A 25,026-nucleotide genomic window follows, 5' to 3' on the forward strand; every position below is an offset into this window, starting at 1 on the left:
TCATTTACAATTAAAAGTACTTTATTCGTTCAAATGCATCAAAGAGGCCATCATTTCATGACAAATATACAGAGGAAAATAAACAGGTAGATTAGCCCAAGGGGAAGAGTAGGAAGAAGTTTGGTGAAGAAGAGTGGGCTGGGGATGTAAGCTTGTGCATCTGTATAAAATACCGTTATTCACATTCCAGGCATTGCCAATGGAAAATGTATCAATGTCCAGTGATATTTGGATGGGGAAAGTAAGCAAGTTTTTTTTCGTGCAGAGTAATGTACAGTTGCAGAGAGAGGCCTCTAGTGGCCAAAAGGCCATCTTAGCATGGACAGCCCCCCCCCCCCGACCCTGTTGGAAATCATGGCCAACCGGGTAATCAGGAGAGATCAGCCAATCGTGAAGATAATCGACCACTTCAAAATAGAGATTGCCTCAATGGCAGTGCCTGTGCGCTCAGACGCAATAATGGGAAATACTGTATATAGGGATGCTTTCTCTCTGTGTGTAGAGCCCATGAACAAAATAACATTACGATCAATATTATACAGCAGGCAACTACAGTAAAGGCTCAAACGGAACACTGTGTTGCATTACTGAGACACAGGGCAATTTGTATTATGTACTAAATGCTTATATGGCATATTTTGGTCCATGTCAGTGCTTTCACGATTTAACAGGTCATTGGCACACAGGTTTTGGGGGTTTGTTGCTTGCTGTAGCGGTCTTGCAGTCTTCTTCCTCTACCACCAGGCCAGTGGGTGTTTATAAGAAGTAGTCGGGGGTACGGCGGGTGACATGGGGCTCCCCGCGTCGAGGTGCAGGGTCAAACTGAAGGCTGGAGGAGGACAGGAAATACAACATTAGGATGACTCCAATGAAGACCATTACAGAACTGGCACATTTGAACATGTCAGAACAATTACAATAATGCCGGCCTTTTTACCAATCTACCAATAGGTGCCCTTCTTTGCGAGGCATTGGAAAACCTCCCTGGTCTTTGTGGTTGAATCTGTGTTTGAAATTCAATGCTCGACAAAAGGGACCTTACAGATGATTGTATGTGTGGGGTACAGAGATGAGGTAGTCATTCAAAAATGATGTTACACACTATTATTGCACACAGTGAGTCCATGCAACATTTGTTTTACTCTGGAACTTATTTAGGCCATAACAAAAGGGGTTGAATACTTATTGCCTCAAGACATTTCAGCTTTTCATTTGTAATTCAATTTGTACAAATTTCAAAACACCTAATTCCACTTTGACATTACGGGTTATTGTGTGACACTACCAGTGACAAAAATCTCTCAAATGAATCCATTCTACATTCAGGCTGTAACAACAATATCTGGAAAAAGTCCAGGGGTGTGAATCATTTCTGAAGGCACTGTATACCTTTTTTATTTATAATATAATCACTGAGAACTAAAAATAAATGCTACACAGCTGAGATAAAACAACTATGAATTCAGCAGCATTGATAGTTGTTTGTGCATTGATTGTTATGTGCATTGATAGCAAAAGAACACAGCATTCATGGAAAAATGCATCGAATTTTGGAAAATTAGCACAAATCAAACAGACTTATTGCGGATACAGGACTATGCATGTAGACGTACTGCAAATAAAAAATAAATGATGTAGTGTCACAAATACTGTTGCATTATACAACAAATGTGTCCACTCTGGTCTTGGCACGTGCACTATAGCCAACAGCTGGCAGATACAGTGCAGGTACCTAGACGAGATGATTATGTACAATATGTATTTGTCAAACGGCAGCCATGCATTGATAAATAAACGTCACCAGAATAAGTACGGTATATCAAGCTCCTCACCATGCACTTTCACCACTCTGTGCAGTTCATTATAATTTATTTAATCTGTGGCCTAATAAACTGCATGCTTTCCCGAGTTGAAGTGGGAGGACCACACAACATATCAAGTTTACTTCAATATGATGGTTATTATACCAATATTTTCACATAAAATGCATTTCCACCGCCATTTCTCACTTTATACATTTTACAGACACAAAAATGCCGCCCTGACGTTGCTCATCCATGAATGTATATATTCTTATCCCATTCCTTTACTAGATTTGTGTGCATTAGGTATTTGTTGTGGAATTGTTAGATATTACCTGTTAGATATTGCTGCACTGTTGTTACTAGAAGCACAAGCATTTCACTACACTCACAATAACATCTGCTAACCATGTGAATGTGACCAATAAAATTTGATGTGAAAAGGTCCCGTGTCGAACCAACAAATTGTCTGTCGACATTTAGACAAGCATATCCTGTTTCCATCAGTCTGGCAGAGACTTTAATGCATCAGGTAATTCATCTGTATGAAATGGTTGGATGGAAACCTGGTTATAAACACTAATCTGAGTTCACCTGTCCTTAGAGCCTCGGATAACCTCAATGTCACTTACAAAGAGTATTTAAGAGTATCGTCCAGTTCCATGATGGCTGCTTGGTTGCCACAGCGATAGCAGTAGTTTGGTGCACTGAAGATGGTGACAACGTTTCGGTCATGACACCAGTTGTAGCCCTGGAAAACAAAAATCAGCATCACCATCAAAAGTTAAGTGAACCTTAAATTGCTTATTCTAATCATTAGTTAGATCTGAGGGAATATGCCATGTATGTATTTTAAGTACTTAAACCCTTCCCTTACAAGAAGTAGTTATATGTATAGAGTACACAGCTTAATTTCAAACTCTACATTCTGGCCCTGGAATTCTGAGCCAGGTGAATTCCCAGGATGCATCCCAAATAGCAATCTATTCCCCTCAGCAAATTTTAAAAAGAGAGCCCTGTTCAAAAATAGTGCACTACGTGTGGGATAGGGTTCTATTTTGGACAAAAGCCGCCAGCTCCTCCCTCAAAGCCGGGAGTGGATAATACTATAAATGAAAACGGCATACACAAGACTCCCGAATTATTTATCCTTGTTAAACAGCTAAAATTTGCACAGTAGCTTCCAGCTGAAACATCTACAAAGACATGGGAGGGCAAGCTAACTCATGTGTGTGTAGGCTACATCTGCTCTTACCGCGACATCTGTTCATTTTGACATCTCAAATTCAATTCCCTCTGGGCAGTCTTAACAGACCTTCAGGTTCCATGTACAGAACGAAAGAACTACAATATCTGACTTGAAACATTTAGAAAAATTGTCCTCTCTTCCATGGGAGAATTCAAATTCTAAACCATCTACAGAAGCATTTTACTCCCAGAATCTCTGTAATTGCTACATGCTTTGATACTAAAACTACGCCAACCAAGTATATAAAGACACTGAGCATAAACATTAACTGCCTAAACTAAAAGCATAACTGTGGTTACCTCCATGACAAGTTGGTGGGCACGGGACACAAGGGTAAGACCGTTGGCATGGTTGAAGGTTTCCGAGATGTCCTGGCCAAAGGTGTAGCCAGCACCTCGGGGGGAGATGCCCCAGCCCCCACGGTCATCTGGGTCTGACCACAGCAGGTCACACATGGGCCCCTGAAACACACACACACGAAAAGCAGCCCTCAATAAATTGCCGCATAGGGATTCTGACCTTATTGAGGATGGCTTGAACACAGAGATCATATTAAATATGTAATGGGCAGTAGGATTGCAAAGGAGAGAAATGGTCCTAATATTTGTCATAAGACTGCAGCCATCACTGACAATGATGCATTGGAACCTGAATAGCCTCGAAAAGAGACCAGGGCCATGTTCATTATGGCACGACGTAGCAAAACACAGACAGAAAACAAAAAGGATTATTTCACCGTGGACAAGTCCAGTTAAGGTCTCCCTGGGGCTGAACACAACCTGAGGCTTGGCTCTTACACTGCGGTAGGTCAACACCACCACACCATCATGCAGTCGACTTCATACCATCTGACAGCCCCTCTCGGTGCTGACAGCTAGCTAGTATCCTACCCCCACTGTCTGCGTGGTTGACAGGGCTGACTAATTAGGTCCTCTGTCAGGCAACACTGACCTCGTGTGGAACTTCCTGCAGGCGATCCAGTGCCCGGATATGATCCAGTGTGTCTATGGAGGGGGAGAGGCCACCGTGCAGGCAGAAGATCTACAGAGCATAGGACGAAAGAATAGACGTGATTTACCTTTACGTGAGACAAGTCACTTTGGATAAGAGGGTTGTTGCCTACATGTAAATCACAAACATAATTAGGAAGGTTTCCTTTGAACTTATGCATAATATTCAATGTATATCCCACACTGCACCCTATTATGTACAATTCCTGACATTTAATCCTAGTAAAAATTCCCCGTCTTAGGTCAGTTAGTCTCACCACTTTATTTTAAGGATGTGAAATGTCAGAATAATAGCAGAGAGAAGGATTTATTTCAGGTTTCTTTCTTTCATCACATTCCCAGTGGGTCAGAAGTTTACATACACTCAATTAGTATTTGGTAGCATTGCATTTAAATTGTTTAACTTGGGTCAAACATTTCAGGTAGCCTTCCACAAGATTCCCACAATAAATTGGGTGAATTTTGGCCCATTCCTCCTGACAGAGCTGGTGTAACTGATTCAGGTTTGTAGGCCTCCTTGCTCGCACACGCTTTGTCAGTTCTGCCCACAAATCTTCTATAGGATTGAGGTCAGGGATTTCTGATGGCCACTCCAATACCTTGACTTTGTTGTCCTTAAGCCATTTTGCCACAACTTTGGAAGTATGCTTGGGGTCATTGTCCATTTGGAAGACCCATTTGCAACCAAGCTTTAATTTCCTGACTGATGACTTGAGATGTTGCTTCAATATATCCACATAATTTTCCATCGTCATGATGCCATCTATTTTCCTAAGTGCACAAGTACCTCCTGCAGCAAAGCACCCCCACAACATGATGCTGCCACCCCTGTGCTTCACGATTGGATGGTGTTCTTTGGCTTGCAAGCGTCCCCCTTTTTCCTCCAAACATAACAATGGTCATTATGGCCAAACATTTTATTTTATCAGACCAGAGGACATTTCTCCAAAAAGTGCAATCTTTGTCCCCATGTGCAGTTGCAAATCGTAGTCTGGCTTTTTTATGGCGGTTTTGGAGCAGTTGCTTCTTCCTTGCCGAGTGGCATTTCAGGTTATATCGATATAGGACTTGTTTAACTGTGGAAATAGATACTTTTGTACCCCGTTTCCTCCAGCATCTTCACAAGGTCTTTTGCTGCTGTTCTGGGATTGATTTGCACTTTTCGCACCAAAGTTCGTTCATCTCTAGGAGACAGAACTTGTCTCCTTCCTGAGCGGTATGACGGCTGCGTGGTCCCATGGTGTTTATACTTGCCTACTATTATTTGTACAGATGAACGTGGTACCTTCAGGCATTTGGAAATTGCTCCCAAGGATGAACCAGACTTGTGGAGGTCTATTTTATTTCTGAGGTCTCGGCTAATTTCTTTGGATTTTTCCCATGTCAAGCAAAGAGGCACTGAGTTTGAACGTAGGTGTTGAAATACATCGACAGGTACACCTCCAATTGACTCAAATGGTGTCAATTAGCCTATCAGAAGCTTCTAAAGCCATGACATCCCTTTCTGGAATATTCCAAGCTGTTTAAAGGTTCAGTCAACTTAGTGTATGTAAACTTCTGACCCACTGGAATTGTGATAGTGAATTATAAGTGAAATAATCTGTCTGTAAACAAATGTTTGAAAGATTACTGGTGTCATGCACAAAGTAGATGTCCTAACCGACTTGCCAAAACTATAGTTTGTTAACAAGTATTTTGTGGAGTGGTTGAAAAACACATTTTCATGACAACCTACAAGTGTATGTAAACTTCTGACTACAGCCCTATGGACCCTGGTGAAAATCAGGCCCTGGTCAAAAGTAGTGCACCATAAAGGAAAAAGGGTGCCATTTGGGATGCACACAATGACATAAAATAACATTGTCTTTGACAATAATAATAACTTTATGCACTTGTGTTACCTGTTCGTCGACAAGGGCCGTCAGGGGGAGATAGTCGAAGAGGTCTGTGAAGTATTTCCACACATTGGCATTGCCGTACTTCCTCAAGCACTCGTCGTAGAAGCCATACACCTGGGTGATCTGTCTGCTCTCGTGGTTCCCCCGCAGTATCGTGATGCGCTTTGGGTAACGGACCTGCGGAGCGAGAGAGAGTTTAGCTCCAAAAGCTCTAGGCCTAAAAAAATTGATTATAAAGGCATTTTTCATTAAAGAATGTGACAGCAGCACGGTGCCACCATGTGCAAAAACGAAACCGCATCGTATTCAAAACCATTTACAATCATGCACTCTCCGCCGCATTTGGAAAAACACACACACTTTTTTTTCTACCAGAGACTATATTTCGGAGGGGGAGGGGCAGGTCGCCTACATGGCAAAGATTTTTTAACTGGCAGATAGAAACTTATTTGAGTGACAGAGTGAGGGCTTTGTATAGGCGCTTTGTTGCATTTTTTGTGGGACTGAAAAAAATGCCTGGAACGTAAAATAACATTATTAAGTGGTTCCCATGCGGAAAAAAAATAAAAATCACACTTTCGCTCCTGGTTGTTTCGGTTCCTCTAAAAAATTACGTAATTTTCCGGTTTTTGGTCCTGTTCACTGAACCGGTTCCAACCCCTCACAGCAAGACAGACTTTATACCAGAAACCGAAATACTGTGGTTTCAGCCCACTCCTCAAGTTCAGAGTTCACTTGCCTTTAGTGCGACAAGCAGCGAGACTGTTTCCACCGAGTAGTAGCCTCGGTCTACGTAGTCCCCCATGAATAGGTAGTTGGTGTCGGGCGATCTGCCCCCGATTCTGAACAGCTCCATGAGGTCATGGAACTGGCCGTGCACATCTCCGCACACTGTGACGGGACAGCGCACCTCCTGCACGTTGGACTCCTTGGTCAGGATCTCTTTGGCCTGAAGAGGGGAACAAAAAGTGGATTACAGAAAACAGTGACTGGTGTATACAAATGTAAACATTTATTCAAGAGGGTGAATGAAAGGCTGCAAGACAAGTAACCCGACAGAGTTTTCCCTCACTTCTTTCTCTTAGGAAACTTGACAGTATTTTGTTTATTAATGTATTACTTCTTTAATGTATTTTTATTTCTTACATTACTAACGACATCCAAGATGACATAGCAGTCAGACGCCCTTTGTCCTCGTCTTGTCGTGTGTGTGTGTGTGTGTGTGTGTGTATGTATGTATGTATGTATATATATATATTTTCTTCGCATATCTTTTTATATATTATACAGTGGGGAGAACAAGTATTTGATAACCTGCAAAATCGGCAGTGTTTCCTACTTACAAACCATGTAGAGGTCTGTAATTTTTATCATAGGTACACTTCAACTGTGAGAGATGGAATCTAAAACAAGAATCCAGAAAATCACATTGTATGATTTTTAAGAAATTAATTTGCATTTTATTGCATGACATAAGTATTTGATCACCTACCAACCAGTAAGAATTCCAGCTCTCACAGACCTGTTAGTTTTTCTTTAAGAAGCCCTCCTGTTCTCCACTCATTACCTGTATTCTTGTTACCTGTAGAAAAGACACTGGTCCACACACTCAAACAAACAGACTCCAACCTCTCCACAATGGCCAAGACCAGAGAGGGTGTAAGGAAATCAGGGATAAATTGTAGACCGGCACAAGGCTGGGATGGGCTACGAGACAATAGGCAAGCAGCTTGGTGAGAAGGCAACAACTGTTGGCGCAATTATTAGAAAATGGAAGAAGTTCAAGATGACGGTCAATCACCCTCGGTTTGGGGCTCCATGCAAGATCTCACCTCGTGGGGCATCAATGATCATGAGGAAGGTGAGGGATCAGCCCAGAACTACACGGCAGGACCTGCTCAATGACATGAAGAGAGCTGGGACCACAGTCTCTAAGAAAACCATTAGTAACACACTATGCCGTCATGGATTAAAATCCTGCAGCACACGCAAGGTCCCCCTGCTCAAGCCAGCGCATGTCCAGGCCCGTCTGAAGTTTGCCAATGACCATCTGGATGATCCAGAGGAGGAATGGGAGAAGGTCATGTGGTCTGATGAGACAAAAATAGAGCTTTTTCGTCTAAACTCCACTCGCCGTGTTTGGAGGAAGAAGGAGGAGTACAACCCCAAGAATACCATCCCAACCGTGAAGCATGGAGGTGGAAACATCATTCTTTGGGGATGCTTTTCTGCAAAGGGGACAGGACGACTGCACCGCAGTGGGGAGGATGGTTGGGACCATGCATCGCAAGATCTTGGCCAACAACCTCCTTCCCTCAGTAAGAGCATTGAAGATGGGTCGTGGCTGGGTCTTCCAGCATGACAACGACCTGAAACACACAGCCAGGGCAACTAAGGAGTCGCTCCGTAAGAAGCATCTTAAGGTCCTGGAGTGGCCTAGCCAGTCTACAGACCTGAACCCAATAGAACATCTTTGGAGGGAGCTGAAAGTCTGTATTGCCCAGCGACAGCCCCGAAATCTGAAGGAACTGGAGAAGGTCTGTATGGAGGAGTGGGCCAAAATCCCTGCTGCAGTGTGTGCAAACCTGGTCAAAAACTACAGGAAACGTAGGATCTCTGTAATTGCAAACAAAGGTTTCTGTACCAAATATTAAGTTCTGCTTTTCTGATGTATCAATTACTTATGTAATACAATAAAATGTAAACTAATTACTTAAAAATCATACAATGTGATTTTCTGGATTTTTGTATTAGATTCCATCTCTCACAGTTGAAGTGTACATATGATAAGAAATTACAGACCTCTACATGCTCTGTAAGTAGGAAAACCTGCAAAATTGGCAGTTTATCAAATACTTGCTCTCCCCACTGTATATGGAAATATATATATTTACCAAAAAAAACAAAATGGGGGATTGGAAATGATGCAGAGAATTACATTGATGGAATCAACAATCTTTCACAATATGAAGCTGACCCCCCCCCACCTAAAAAAAAGAAAAAAGCACAAGTCCGATATTCATTCTTTTGACTGCAAGGATACCGTAGCTTCCTAGATCAACGCACCATATGCAATGAAAGCTGCTCCATTATCACCATGGAGACAATGAGAGTTTGTCCAAAAATTAACACACAAATTACTGAAGAGGGAGCCAGAGATTAATTTCCCCCAACCAGAAGATGTTCGACACTCTTCCTCCCTCTGCCTACTGCTGCTGGCCTTCGCAGATTCTGCCTTATGCTCCTGTTGGTTGACACCCAGGAGATGATCTACTGCACACGACCAACTTTAGTTACGGTGTCTGGTGAAGCTGTCCTTGATTTTTAATCAGAATTTTTGTATTTCGTTTAATCAAGAATAATGAAACTGTCAGAACTTATACTTCCCATTGTGTTTAATTTCTCATGGATACATAATTGTAACATTTGCATTCTTTGTAAGAAAAATAGTGTAGAATAATATAACTCTTGAAGCTCAAATTAAGCCTAAAGCGGAATATACAAGCCCTTAACTTCTTCGATATAGGGGGCGCTCTTAATTTTTGGATTAAAAAAACGTTCCCGTTTTAAAACAAGATATTTTGTCATGAAAAGATGCTCGACTATGCATATAATTGACAGCTTTGGAAAGAAAACACTGACGTTTCCAAAACTGCAAAGATATTATCTGTGAGTGCCACAGTACTGATGCTACAGGCGAAACCAAGATGAAATTTCAAACAGGAAATGGCCCAGATTTTGAAGGCGCTGTGTTCCAATGTCTCCTTATATGGCTGTGAATGCGCCAGGAATGAGCCTACACTGTCGTTTCCCCAAGGTGTCTGCAGCATTGTGACGTATTTGTAGGCATATCATTGGAAGATTGACCATAAGAGACTACATTTACCAGGTGCCCGCTTGGTGTACTCTGTCGAAATTATTGTGTAATCTCCAGCTGTGTGCATTTTTCCATTTGCTTCAGGAGAAACCCAACTGCTACGAATGATTTATCATCGAATAGATATGTGAAAAACACCTTGAAGATTGATTCTAAACAACGTTTGCCATGTTTCTGTCGACATTATGGAGTTAATTTGGAAAAACGTTTGGCGTTGTAATGACTGAATTTTCAGGGTTTTTTTCTTAGCCAAACGTGATGAACAAAACGGAGTGATTTCTCCTACACAAATAATATTTTTGGAAAAACTGAACATTTGCTATCTAACGGAGAGTCTCCTCATTGAAAACATCCGAAGTTCTTCAAAGGTAAATGATTTTATTTGAATGCTTTTCTTGTTTTTGTGAAAATGTTGCCTGCTGAATGCTAGGCTTAATGCTATGCTAGCTATCAATACTCTTACACAAATGCTTGTGGAGCTATGGTTGAAAAGCATATTTTGAAAATCTGAGATGACAGTGTTAACAAAAGGCTAAGCTTGTGAGTGAATATATTTCATTTAATTTGCGATTTTCATGAATAGTTAACGTTGCGTTATGCTAATGAGCTTGAGGCTATGATTACGCTCCCGGATACGGGATTGCTCGACGCAAGAAGTTAAACAACAATGCAGTTAAGAAAAATACAAAATAAAGAAAAGTAAAAGTAACAAATAATTAAAGAGCAGCAGTAAAATAACAATAGTGAGGCTATATACAGGGGTAGAGTCAATGTGCGTGGGCGCCAGTAAGTCAAGGTAATTGAGGTAATATACACGTGGTTAGAGTTATTAAAGTGACTTATGCATAGACAATAACAGTACCAGCAGCATAAAAGAGGGGGGTAATGCAAAAAGCCATTTGATTAGATGTTCAGTAGTCTTATGGCTTGGGGGTAGAAGCTGTTTAGAAGCCTCTTTGATCTAGACTTGGCACTCCGGTACCGCTTGACGTGCGGTAGTAGAGAGAACAGTCTAGGACTGGGGTGGCTGGGGTCTTTGACAATTTTTAGGGCCTTCCTCTGACACCGCCTGGTATAGTGGTCCTGGATGGCAGGAACCTTGTCCCCAGTGATGTACTGGGAAGTACGCACTACTCTCTGTAGCGCCTTGCGGTCGAAGGCCGAGCATACCAGGCAGTGATGCAAACAGTCAGAATGCTCTCGATGGTGCATCTGTAGAACGTTTTGAGGATCTGAGGACCCATGCCAAATCTTTTCAGTCTCCTGAGGGGAATAGGTTTTGTCATGCCCTCCTCATGGCTGTCTTGGTGTGCTTGGACCATAGTTTCTTGGTGATGTGGTGATGTGGAAACCAAGGAACTTGAAGCTCTCAACCTGCTCCACTACAGCCCTGTCAATGAGAATGGGGTGTGCTCAGTTCTCCTTTTCTTGATTACGTTGAGGGAAAGGTTGTTGTTGGCCAGGTCTCTGACCTCTTACCTATATGCGGTCTTGTCATTGTTGATCAGGCCTACCACCGTTGTGTCATCGGCAAACTTAAATGATGGTGTTGGAGTCGTGCCTGGCCGTGCAGTCATGTGTGAACAAGGAGTACACTGGAGGGGACTGAGCACGCACCCCTGAAGGGCCCCCGTGCTGAGGATCAGTGTGGCAGATGTGTTGTTCCATATCTTTTTTTGTAGCATTGAAGGTCCCCAAGAACACAGTGGCCTCCATCATTCTTAAATATAAGAAGTTTGGAACCACCAAGACTGTTCCTAGAGCTGGCCGCCCGGCCAAACTGAGCAATCAGGGGAGAAGGGCCTTGGTCAGTGAGCTGACCAAGAACCCAATGGTCACTTTAACAGAGCTCCTGAGTTCCTCTGTGGAGAAGGGAGAAACTTCCAGAAGGGCAACCATCTCCGCAGCACTCCGCCAATCAGGCATTTATGATAGAGTGGCCAGACGGAAGCCAATCTTCAGTAAAAGGCACATGACAGCCCGCTTGGAGTTTGCCAAAAGGCACCTAAAGACTCTCAGACCATAAGAAACAACATTCTCTGGTCTGATAAATCCAAGATTGAACTCTATGGCCTGAATGCCAAGAGTCACATCTGGAAGAAACCTGGCACCATCCCCATGGTGAAGAATAGTGGTGGCAGCATCATGCTGTGGGGATGTTTTTCAGCGGGAGGAGTCAGGATCGAAGAAAAGATGAATGGAGCAAAGTACAGAGAGATCCTTGATGAAAAACCTGCTTCAGAGTGCTCAGAACCTCAGAATGCGCCGAGGTTGACCTTCCAACAGGACAATGACCCTAAAGCACACAGCCAAGACAATGCAGGAGTGGCTTCGGGACAAGTCTCTGAATGTCCTTGAGTGGCCCAGCCAGACACAGGAGAGACCTGAAAATAACTATGCAGCGATGCTCCCCATCTAACCTTAAAGAGCTTGAGAGGATCTGCAGAGAAAGGGAGAAACTCCCCAAATACAGGTGTGCCAAGCTTGTAGCATCATACCCAAGAAGACTTGAGGCTGTAATCACTGCCAAATGTGTTTCAACAAAGTACTGAGTAAATATTCTGAATCCTCATGTAAATATCAATTCAGGTTTTTTTGCAAAGAAATCTAAAAAGTTGTTTTTGTCTTGTCATTATGGGGTACTTTGTGTAGATTGATGAAAACAAACAATTTAATACATTTTAGAATAAGGCTGTAAATGTAACAAAATGTGGTCAAGTTTGAAGCTACACAATACAATGAAATGCCTACTCGCAATAAAGCTCTCCTCGCAAACAGTGCAATGATATTTACATTTATATTAGGCTATAGTCTATAAATAGCTATATCACGTAGTCATGGGCATATTGTTGTTTGTTCCTGAACTGGTCAAATGTGCAGAGCTATCCTTCAGCACCACAAGCTTGTTCAACTTCTTTAACCCAGTGAGTCCCACCGTATAGCTGGCGCATTTTGGACTTCCAACCCCTTTTAAACATAGTGTGTTTGAGCTACAGACTTTAAATAGTTGTACACTTAGATTTGTCCATTTTTTCTGCATCCGTAGATACCAACCATTAGTCTGCATGATTAACGGGGGCTGAGCAAGTGCAGTTTGTGAGACAGGGACTTTTACACAAAAACGTCTGTAGAGTCCGAACTGGAGCCCGAATTCTCACTGCATAACAATCACCATGAAAAGGCATAATTCTTGCCTACCCCAGTCACGGTTATTCAAGTCTTAATGTGAACAATGGGTCTGGTCACATCTCTTGGCAAGGGCATCAAAGTCTGGTGTCATCTTTGATGTAGAGATTCTTTGAACAGCTGACAAGTGGTCATTTGTTAAATTTGACCAATGACGGGATTGTAATTCATGACTGAGAACAACACACATATGGGGACCCGAATAAAAAAAACATCCTTTGTGCTTTTTAACGTTTGGAAACTTTGTTTCATTCAGTGAGCCGTAGAACTGGTCTATTGTTGCTGTTTTGTACTTCTCCTTCAAAGCACTGTCACGTTGGCTGTCGATGACCTCCAATTGTGGTGTGTGGCTGGTGGTGCTTTCTCACTGTCGAAAGACAGGGGGCATGATACAAGCTCCAGCTCAGGTCTCCATCTTGGTGAAGTGGGGGGGAAACTCAGCATGCAGCTCGATTAAAGTGCTACTGTATGTCTCAGTGCGGCACTGCAATGTGGGCGCGTTCAGTTCAGGCAATGTTGGAAAATGAGTGAGACCGGCTGTTCATTTGTCTGGATAACAACAAGTTAGTTTGGCCTTGAATGCTTCCACATTGGAATACCGTTCATGCACAAAAACACCATTTCCCTGCAGTTTAACATTCAGATCGTTCAGATGCCCCAATATGTTCGCACCGAAAGCTAAGTCGCCCAGCCAGTTTGTCTCAACTCGGAGAAGTCGTCAGCTTTACCAACTGTATCAAGGAACATACCCATTTCCTATACCCCCTCTCAAAACCGTAACTCAAATATAATATTTAATACATAAAAAAATATATACATTTGCGGGCTGGATTGAAGTAGATCATTGGAAATCCCAGGACATGGTGACAGATTAAATCAGGGCCGATTTCAAGTTCTCTTAACAATTAGTAATCTGCATTTTTGGACACCGATTGTGGGCGATGCATTGCACTCCACGAGGAGACTGCGTGGCAAGCTGACTACCTGTTAAGTTGCTAGCTAGCATTAAACTTGTAAAAAACTATCAATCTGAACATAATCACTAGTTAACTACACATGATTGATGATATTACCAGTTTATCTAGCTTGTCCTGCGTTGCATATAATCAATGTGGTGCCTGTTAATTTATCATTGAATCACAGCCGACTTCGCTGTGTGATTTAACAAGCGCATTCAAAAAAAGCATTGGCGTTGCACCAATGTGTACCTAACCATAAACATAATTGCCTTTTTTTTTTTTAAAACATCAATACACAAGTATATATTTGTAAATCTGCATATTTAGTTAATATTTCCTTGCTAACATGAATTTATTTTAACTAGGGAAAGGGTTTCACTTCTCTGGTGTTCCGTGCAAAGAGGCAGGGTATATGCAGCAGTTTGGGCCGCCTGGCTCGTTGTGAACTGTGTGAAGACCATTTCTTCCTAACAAAGGCCGTAATTAATTTGCCAGAATTGTACATAATAATGACATAACATTGAAGGTTCTGCAATGTACCAGCAATATTTAGACTTAGTGATGCCACCCATTAGATAAAATACGGAACGGTTCCGTATTTCACTGAAAAAATAAACGTTTTGTTTTCAAAATGATAGTTTTCGGTTTTGACCAAAACCTAATGACCTATTTGATAGAGCAGTCTAACTGAGCAGTGGTGGGCAGCAGCAGGCTTATAAGCATTCATTCAAACAGCTCTTCACTGTGCTTCAAGCATGGAGCTGTTTGACTTCAAGCCTATCAACTCCCGAGATTAGGCTGGTGTAACCGTTGTGAAAAGGCTAGCTAGTTAGCGGGGTGCGCGCTACTAGCTTTCCATCGGTGACGTCACTCGCTCAGAGACCTTGAAGTGGTTATTCCCCTTGCTCTGCAAGGGCCGCGGCTTTTGTGGAGCGATGGGTAACGATGCTTTGAGGGTGGCTGTTGTCGATGTGTCCCTGGTTCGAGCCCAGGTAGGGGCGAGGAGAGGGACGGAAGCTATACTGTTACACTGGCAATACTATAGTGCCTATAAGAACATCCAATATTCAAAGGTATATGAAATACAAATGGTATAGAGAGAAATAGTTAACACATCATAATTCATAATTCCTATAATAACTACAACCTAAAACTTAACGGGGAATATTGAAGACTCATGTTAAAAGGAACCACCAGCTTTCATATCTTCTCATGTTCTGTGCAAGGTACTGAAACGTTATCTTTCTTACATGACACATATTGCACTTTTACTTTCTTCTCCAAAACTTTGTTTTTGCCTTATTTAAACCAAATTAAAAACATATTTCATTATTTATTTGAGGCTGATTTTATTGATGTATTATGTTAAAATATGTGTCCATTCAGTATTATTGTAATTGTCATTATTACAAAAAATAAAACTCATGAATGTAACTGTTTATGTCAAATTGTTTTGTGTTTTACTTCTACTGTCCTGAAAAGAAAAATGGTAAAACACTTCATTTTAAGGCTAAATGTGAGGGCTGGACATGCAGACAAATTAAAAGCAGATTTTTGCTGGGGTCTCAGGACTGATAAGGTTAACATCATTGCATCAAGATCTGTTATCTACGCCTAATAGTCACTCAACACTTATTATTATTAGAATAAATATAAAATTCATCACTCCTCGCAATGGTGCTTGTTTAGTAAAGTTGCAAGATCACAATGATTAATTTGTATTTTACATAACAGAATACAATATCAGATCATAGTAGACCTATAATGTTACTGTTCATTTCTAACAAGATTTTAAGGTGGTTAGCTGAAGCTGAATAGTCCTCAAAAAATACAAGGCTAATAGTTAACACCTGCTCTAATTCGTTCACAAACACAGTAATTCAAGATCTAAATGCATATTCCATGAAACTGATTCAGGTCAAACAATCAAATGACTGGCATGGAGATGCAGTTTGGACATTTCACATTTGTCAAATCCTTTCGGGCTAAATTCCAGGTAAACTAGGTGAAGACAATTAATTACAAAAAGCATGCTTCTAAAAAAAGAGCTACAAAACTAAAGTAAAATACACATTAGGCTGAAAGATATTTGCCTGGCAACCCAACCACATCGCGTCGGCCAAGTGATGTTTCTTTCCACAATGAATGCATGTAGCGATCGATTGAGCAACGGAATTAATTTCAGGGTGAGTCGCCAGGCAAGAAAGGTATAAGCCTAAAGGATTGACAAACTTGCTCATTAGTTGCTCATTCAACATATTTGCCAGGACGCAATTGTAAATGAGAACTTGTTCTCAACTTGCCTACCTGGTTAAATAAAGGTGAAATAAAAATATTTGCTGCTACTTCACTTAATCCCGTTTTAATAATTTCCCTTCCTAACGGTTTTACATTCCGAGACCAACCAGAAATGTTTCCTTTTCCAAATACCCAGCAAACACGTTACGTAACCACGACCAACCCCAACGAAATGGATTGATAATGTCATGACCTTCCTAGAACATTAAGGCAACGTAATCTGAAGGGCAAAAAGTGGGAGATGTGTAGAAACCTCTTTTGGGTGCTCTACGTGTTCTGTGCCCCTTTGATGGATGGGGCCGTGCTTCCAGAAGTTCCATGACACGTTGTTGGCTAAATGCAAACACTAAAGTGACCCGTGTGAAATAGGCTAGCTTAAGCTTTTTTTGCCTAACAGGGGATGCAGGTAGCCTGGCAGGTAGGAGTTTTGGGCCAGTAACCGAAAGGCTGCTGGATCTAATCCACAAGCTGACAAGGTAAAAATCTGTTGTTCTGCCTCTGAGCAACACGCTTCAGCAACTTCCATGACATGTTGTTGACTAAATGCAAACACTTGCGTGACATTCATTTTTACTACAAATCTTATCAGCAAATGTGTACGTTTAAAATTAGTCTCGGAACAGTTGTGTTTATCTAATACTTGTTGCATTCTCTAAAATTGTTGTCAAAGTACTATTTCTACATTTTGTGTCAGGCCTGGTCTCTACTAAATTGTGTTGGGAGAGGTGATCTATATTTTGAAATTGTCTGAATAGTAAGAATCTTTGCCAATCCAATGGCCTCCTTTGTGTTGGTTTTGAAATAATTTCTGAACATTGTCCTCTGGTCAACATTTTGATACATTTTTGAATATGTACAGTACCAGCCAAAAGTTGCCACCTACTCATTCAAGGTAAAAAAAAATGTATATATATATTTTCTACATTGTTGAACAGTGAAGACATCAAAACTATGAAAATAACACATATGGAATCATGTAACCCCCAAAAAAGTGTTTAACAAATCAAAATATATTTAATATTTTTCAAAGTAGCACCCTTTGCCAATACTGTGCAAAGCTGTCAAGGCATTCTCTCAAGCAGCTTCATGAGGTAGTCACCTGGAATGCATTTCATTTAACAGGTGTGCCTTGTTAAAAGTTAATTTGTGGAATTTATTTCCTTCTTAATACATTGAAGCAAATCAGTCATTTTGTGACAAGTTAATGGAGGTATACAGAAAACAGCCCTATTTGGTAAAAGACCAAGTCCATATTATGACAAGAACAGCTCAAATAAGCAAAGAGAAACGACAGTCCATCATTACTTTTAAGACATGAAGGTCAGTCAACGTGGAAAATTTCAAGAACTTGTGCCCAAAAAATGTATTCATGTTGGATACACTGTTCCATGAATGTCCCACAAAATCATCCCGTTATCCGCATTTGGGTATTTTAAATGTGGTCACCCTATTTGCACTGCGTGAGGAGGCACCTCGGGCAACTTGCCATCTAAGCTGCCGCACATCTAGCATTTCACAGCATCTTTGCAGGAACTAGTCGTTTTATGTAACGCAGACACGTGTAGAAGTGGACGACAGTGCCACACAGTTCGCCCAAAACAAAGACCTGCACAACATGGAAGATTTTTGTAGAATCACCTGCAACTGGACACGGACATTTATAAGATACATTTTTCCCCCAAATCGATTATTAAACTAACCTGCTCTGGGCGATACTATGTTGGCGTTTTGGATAGCTAAACTAACCGGTAACGCCCAGTAATGGAAACAGGGTGCGTTCATAAAGTCACTCTGGCTTGTAGGCTGTATCTCGGTCGTGATTGGTCCCATATGGTGGCGCACAATTGGCCCAGTGTCATCCAGGTTTGGCCGGGGTAAGAATAAGATTTTTTTTAACGGACTTGCCTAGTTAAATAAAAGGTTACATTAAAAAAATATAGAGCGCTCTCATCTGAGTGTGCCAGAGCGCAGAATAACTGATGAATATACAAACGACCAGAGCGCACTCCAGCACTCCAGATTGAATTTAAGAACACACCCATAGTTATCAAATCAAATTGTATATCACATGTGCCAAATAACATGAAAAGTTAAGGTCTACAGACCTTACAAGCCCTTAACTCATTCTTGAACGGCATTGTTGGTTAAGAAAATATTTACAAAATAAACAAAAAAATAAACGCAACACAAAATAATAATAATGACTCCGCCTAGTATATAGGTCCTGGATGGCAGGAAGCTTGACCCCAGCGATGTACTGGGCCGTATGCACTGCCCTCTGTAGCATTTTAAGGTTGGATACCGAGCAGTTGCCATACCAGGCGGTGATGGAACCGGTGAGGATGCTCTCAGCGGTGCCGCTGTGGAACTTTTTAGGATCTGGGGACCCATGCCAAAATTTTTAAGTCTCCTGAGGGGGAAAAGGTGTTGTCGTGCCCTCTTCACGACTGTCTTGGTGTTTTTGGACCATGATAGTTTGTTGGTGATGTGGACACCAAGGAGTTTGAAACTCTCGACCCGCCCCGTTGATGTGAATGGGGGCGTGTTAAGCCCTCCTTTTCCTGTAGTCCAGCTCCTTTGTCTTGTTCACGTTGAGGGAGAGGTTGTTGTCCGGTCACCACACTGCCAGGTCTCAGACTTCCTCCCTATAGGCTGTCTCATCATTGTCGATGATCAGGCCTACCTGTGTTGTCAGCAAACTTGATTGTGTTCGAGTCGTGCTTGGCCACGCAGTCTTGGGTGAACAGTAGGTACAGGAGGGAACTAAGCACGCACCCCCGCGTTGAGGATCAGCGTGGCAGATGTGGTTGCCAACTCTTACCACCTAGGGGCGGCCCGTCAGGAAGTCCGGGATCCAGTTGCAGAGGGAGGTATTTAGTCCCAGGGCAAAGTGATGAGCTTTGTGGGCACTATGGTGTCGACCGCTGAGCTGTAGTCAATGTGCATGGATTCATTGACTCGATACCGGTACACCTGTATATAGCCTTATTGTTATTTTATTGTTACTTTAGTTTATTTGGTAAATATTTTGGTAACTCTTCCTTGAACTGCACTGTTGGTTAAAGGCTTGTAAGTAAGCATTTCACAGTAAGGTCTACACATGTTGTATTTGGTACATATGACAAAGTTTGATTTGAACAGCATTCTGGGGGGGTATTGCAAATTGGAGTGGGTCGAGGCAAGGGTTTGAGGGATGGTGGTGTTGATGTGAGCCAACTTCTTAGCTAACGACGTGAGTGCTAGGGGCTGTAGTCATTTATTTTTTTACATTTTATTTCACCTTTATTAAACCAGGCAGGCTAGTTGAGAACAAGTTCTCATATACAACTGCGACCTGGCCAAGATAAAGAAAAGCAGTGCAACACAAGACAGAGTTACACATGGGATAAACAAACAAATAGTCAATATCACAATAGAAAAAAATGTCTATGTACAGCGTGTGCAAATGAGGTAAGGTAAGGGAGGTAAGACAATAAAAAGGTCATAGTGGCGAAATAATTACAATTTAAAAACTGGAGTGATGAATGTGCAAGTAGAGATACTGGGGTGCAAAGGAGAAAAAAAATAACAGTATGGGGATGAGATAGTTGGATGGGCTTGGTACAGGTGCAGTGATCTGTGAGCTGCTGACAGCTGGTGCTTAAAACCTCTTAAGGATGACACAGAATATAGTTCCAATGCAGGAACATCAATCAGGGGAAATTTCAGAGCGCCACCTATAGTTTTCGATAAAACTCAAACTTTCATTAAAACACACATGCAATGTACTGAATTAAAGCTGCACTCGTTGTGAATCTAGCCACCAAGTCAGATTTGTAAAATGCTTTTCGGCGAAAGCATGATAAGCTATTATCTGATAGCATGCAGCCCCCAAAATACCAGGACATCACCTAAACAACAGATTTTGCGGTAGCCGGCACTACACAAAACGCAGAAATAAAATATAAAACATTCATTACCTTTGACGAGCTTCTCTGTTGGCACTCCTATATGTCCCATAAACATCACAATTGGGTCTTTTTCCCGATTAAATCCGTCATTGTATACCCAAAATGTCATTTCATGAAGGCTGGTCTGATCCAGGAAAATTCCCATTTACAAGACACAACACCACTTTTTAAAATTACAAAAGTTGCCTATAAACTTTTACAAATCACTTCAAACTACTTTTCTGAACCAACTTTAGGTATTAATAAACGTTAATAATCTATCAAATTGATCACGGGGCGATCTGTATTCGATAGTCTTGAAATCATCCTCCATGTTTACACTTTCATAACATCCTGCAGTGCGGCTCAAGACAGGACTTGCCTATACGTCATCCAACCAAGGATAAAGGACGAATAAAATGCCAGTACAGGCGCCATCGTGTGGAAGCTGTAGGCATTGTAATGGGATCCTCGTTTTTTTTCTGTCGTCTTAAACAAAGCATTGACTGGCGGATGAATATTTTTTTTGTGTTTTTGGTGAACAGTTTTCCCTGGGATTTTTACTCCTAAACACGTTCTGTTATAGCCACAGACACGATTTAACCAGTTTTAGAGAGACTTCAGAGTGTTTTCTATACACACATACTTATATGCATATACTATATTCCTGGCATGAGTAGCAGGATGTTGAAATGTTGCGCGATTTTTTTACAAAAAGCTGCGAAAATTCACATCATCCTTAGGAGGTTAAAGTTAGTGAGGGAGATATGAGTCTCCAGCTTCAGTGATTTTTGCAATTCGTTCCAGTCATTGGCAGCAGAGAACTGGAAGGAGAGGCAGCCAAAGGAAGAATTGGCTTTGGGGGCGACCAGTGAAATATACCTGCTGGAGCGTGTGCTACGGGTGGGTGCTGCTATGGTGACCAGTAAGCTGAGATAGGGCGGGGCTTTACCTAACAAAGACTTGTAGATGACCTGGAGCCAGAGGTTTTGGCGACGAATACAAAGCGAGGGCCAGCCAACGAGAGCATACAGGTCGCAGTGAAGGGTAGTATATGGAGTTGTGACAAAACGGATGACACGGTGATAGACTGCATCCAGTTTGCTGAGTAGAGTGTTGGAGGCTATTTTGTAAATGACATTGCCGAAGTCAAAGATCAGCAGGATAGTCAGTTTTAAGAGGGTATGTTTGTCAGCATGAGTGAAGGATGCTTTGTTGCAAAATAGGAAGCCAATTCTAGATTTAATTTTGGATTGGAGATGCTTAATATGAGTCTGGAAGGAGAGTTTACACTCTAACCAGACACCTAGTTATTTGTAGTTGTCAACCTATTCTAAGTCAGAACCGTCCAGAGTAGTGATGCTGGACAGGTGGGAAGGTGCGGGCAGCGATCGGTTAAAGAGCATGCATTTAGTTTTATTTGCATTTAAGAGCAGTTGGAGGCCACAGAAGGAGAGTTGTATGGCATTGAAGCTCATCTGGAAGTTAATTAACACAGTATCCAAAGAATGGCCAGAAGTATACAGAATGGTGTCGTCTGCGTAGAGGTGGATCAGAGAATCACCAGCAGCAAGAGCGACATCATTTGATGTATACAGAGAAAAGAGTCAGCCCGAGAATTGAACCCTGTGGCACGCCCAGACCTCCAGAGGTCCGGACAACAGGCCCTCCGATTTGACACACTGAACTGTATCAGAGAAGTAGTTGGTGAACCAGGCGAGGCAGTCATTTGAGAAACCAAGAATGTTGAGTCTGCCGATAAGAATGTGATGATTGACAGAGTCGAAAGCCTTGGCCAGGTCGATGAATACAGCTGCACAGTATTGTCTCTTATCGATGGCGGTTATGATATCGTTTAAGACCTTAAGTGTGGCTGAGGTGCACCCATGACCAGCTCGGAAACCATATTGCATAGCGGAGAAGGTACAGTGGGATTCGAACTGGTCAGTGATCTGTTTGTTAACTTGGCCTTTGAAGACCTTAGAAAGGCAGGGAAGGATAGATATAGGTCTGTAGCAGTTTGGGTCTAGAGTGTATCCCCCTTTGAAGAGGGTGATGACCGCGGCAGCATTCCAATCTTTGGGGATCTCAGACGATACAAAAGAGGTTGAACAGGCTAGTAACAGAGGTTGCAACAATTTCAGCTGATAATTTTAGAAATAGGTTAGGCAGGTTACCTTCGCTTTCTTGAGTACAGGGACTATTGTGGTCTGCTTGAAACATGTAGATATTACAGACTCGAGCTGCGGTTCAAACTCATAAAAGACATACCCTCGTCCACTTACCCTTGACTTATTCCCTTGGGGGAATCCCCATCACCATCTTGGAGGGCGGTACAAATGATTAGCCAAGCAAGGGAAGTTTGCCATGTAAGCTCCACAGCCCTCGTTTTTAGTTGAGTTTGAGAGTGTACAATTATGTTCACTCCGGGGCCTGAAATTCCCCGTAATACAATTTGTGACAATTGCGCAACCGCTAAGAAACACCTGACATAACTTAAAAACAACATTAATAGGAGTCTACACACAATTGTAAGTAAAAACAAATGCAAATAATTAGAAATTGTGCTACTAAATGCACATGACTACACAAACACATCTCGTAAAAAGCACATATTTGGAAATGTTCCTTCTGAAGTTCCAGACAGGCAGACTAACGTCAGTTAGCTAACTCATTTGTTAGTTATCATACAGTAGGCATATATTAATAATTATATAGCTAATATAAGTAGACATGCACTCGTAATTGACTGTAGCGCATATAAAGCACCACCGGTGGCTGAAAACACAACCATCGCGGGATGAACTAGTGACACATTTCTTCGGTCCATTTAAAAATCCCTCCTCCCTCGCCCTGCAACTGTACACTCGTCAGACGTCATGAAACGTCATCAGAAGTGTCCACTTCATTTGAGGGCTGAGGGGATAGGGTGTGTCTTAGTGTTTGGACTGCACTTCGGTCAGGGAGAGCTATCTGACATACAAATTGTCGGTGAGAAGCTAGCGTTGAAGAAACGCACTCAGTTGGATGTCCTTACCTTTTCGCAGAGCGTTCTCACTTGATTCTCCGACAGTTGCTTGCATTCATTCAGTTGCTCGACCCATTGGTCTAATTCCATCGTAAAGACTTTATCGTCCATTTTGAAAACTGATCAGATGTGCTGTTTTTAGCTAACTGGTGGATATGGTGAAGTAATGAAATAACGTCAACCGGATCTATGGATGGCGTTGTAGCTAACTTAACGATGCGCAGCTCTCTATCATCAACGAGCTAATCACTGATTATTGTCGGTACCGATATCCTCAATACAAAGCTAGTTAATCTTCCTGGTATTTGTATACACCGTGTGGGACGGCACTGTTATTTCCCTGTCGCCCCCTACAAAGGAAACTCGCTGTATAATGGCCACTCTGATCGACGTTTTCTTCATTGATGAGGTTTAACGGCAGTTGGCATCCAATAATGTTGTATTACCGCCATCTACTAGACTGGAGTATAACTCCCTTATACTTTGCTTAATTAGTTTTAAAAATATATATAATACAACAAATACCCTACCATATAACACCACACTCACAAAAAATTAAATGATATAATAATAATAAATACCCTACTCCGCAATTTAAATGTATTTAGTCCTAGTTCAGTCCAACAGCCTGAAAGGATGGGACATCACTGCTAAACACACTGTAACGCTTCCTTCTTATGTCAAGTCTCGCACCCCCAAATACCTCTGCAGCTGCCAACACAACCTTTATTTTCTGTGACTTACATTCCATCCATTGAGTAGAGTCAATCATTGCTGTTAATACAAAAAAAATCCAATCTTGCTGAAACATATATCACCTGTTGGAAGTGGCGGATTTAGACAGGCGACATGGGCAGCCATCCAGGGCGGTATCTTGCAAGGGGCGGCATGGGAAGCCATCCAGGGCGGTATCTTGCCAGGGGCGACATGGGAAGCCATCCAGGGCGGTATCTTGCCAGGGGCGGCATGGGAAGCCATCCAGGGCGGTATCTTGCCAGGGGCGGCATGGGAAGCCATCCAGGGCGGTATCTTGCCAGGGGCGGCATGGGAAGCCATCCAGGGCGGTATCTTGCCAGGGGCGGCATGGGAAGCCATCCAGGGCGGTATCTTGCCAGGGTCGGCATGGGGCGCCTGCACAAAAAAATATATATAAATTCCAGAATGGTGGCATTTGTGCAATCGGTTTCACTCATTTGCATGTCACCGTGTGGGACTGTGGGTCAATAAACCTTTTCGGGGAGGGCGCCTTGATTCAAATCAAAGTTTATTTGCCACATGCGCCGAATACAACAGGTAGTAGACCTTACAGTGAAATGCTTACTTACAGGCTCTAACCAATAGTGCAAAGAAAGGTAAGTAAAGAAATAAAAACAACAGTAAAAAGACAGTGAAAAACAGTAGCGAAGCTATAAAAGTAGCAAGGCTACATACAAACACTGGTTAGTCAGGCTGATTGAGGTAGTATGTACATGTAGATATGGTTAAAGTGACTATGCATATATGATGAACAGAGAGTAGCAGTAGCGTAAAGAGTGGGTGGTGGGACACAATGCAGATAGCCCGGTTAGCCAATGTGTGGGCGCACTGGTTGGTCGGGGCAAATTGAGGTAGTATGTACATATGCACATGAATGTATAGTTAAAGTAAATGTGCATATATGATAAACAGAGAGTAGCAGCGTAAAAGAAGGGTTGGGAGGGCACACAATACAAATATTCCGGGAAGCAATTTGATTACCTGTTCAGGAGTCTTATGGCTTGGGGGTAAAAACTGTTGAGAATACTTTTTGT

At 42.0% G+C, this 25,026-nt stretch overlaps 1 protein-coding gene across 1 annotated transcript; it reads right to left on the reverse strand.

Moving 5' to 3' along the window:
• Window positions 1-23,619, reverse strand: LOC135544746 (serine/threonine-protein phosphatase 2A catalytic subunit beta isoform-like). The gene is made up of 7 exons (XM_064972609.1): window positions 23,246-23,619; window positions 6,699-6,908; window positions 5,963-6,136; window positions 4,003-4,092; window positions 3,351-3,512; window positions 2,435-2,553; window positions 1-829 (listed from the first exon to the last, which is right to left on the reverse strand). Exons 1-7 carry the CDS (start codon window positions 23,345-23,347, stop codon window positions 757-759), a joined length of 930 nt encoding a protein of 309 aa, XP_064828681.1. The 5' UTR covers window positions 23,348-23,619; the 3' UTR covers window positions 1-756.
• Window positions 23,620-25,026: the final 1,407 nt, after the last annotated feature.

The sequence above is a fragment of the Oncorhynchus masou genome, chromosome 8 (genome assembly GCF_036934945.1).
Source record: "Oncorhynchus masou masou isolate Uvic2021 chromosome 8, UVic_Omas_1.1, whole genome shotgun sequence".
In the NCBI taxonomy this organism is placed as follows: domain Eukaryota; kingdom Metazoa; phylum Chordata; class Actinopteri; order Salmoniformes; family Salmonidae; genus Oncorhynchus; species Oncorhynchus masou.

Excerpts from the sequence above, each read along its gene's own strand:
- LOC135544746 (XM_064972609.1), bottom strand. The coding sequence starts at position 23,347 with ATGGACGATAAAGTCTTTACGATGGAATTAGACCAATGGGTCGAGCAA. Across the intron at positions 6,909-23,245 it reads TGAGAACGCTCTGCGAAAAG|GCCAAAGAGATCCTGACCAA; the intron begins GTAAGGACATCC and ends TCCCCTCTTCAG. Across the intron at positions 830-2,434 it reads GATACTCTTAAATACTCTTT|CCTTCAGTTTGACCCTGCAC; the intron begins GTAAGTGACATT and ends GTCCTCCTCCAG.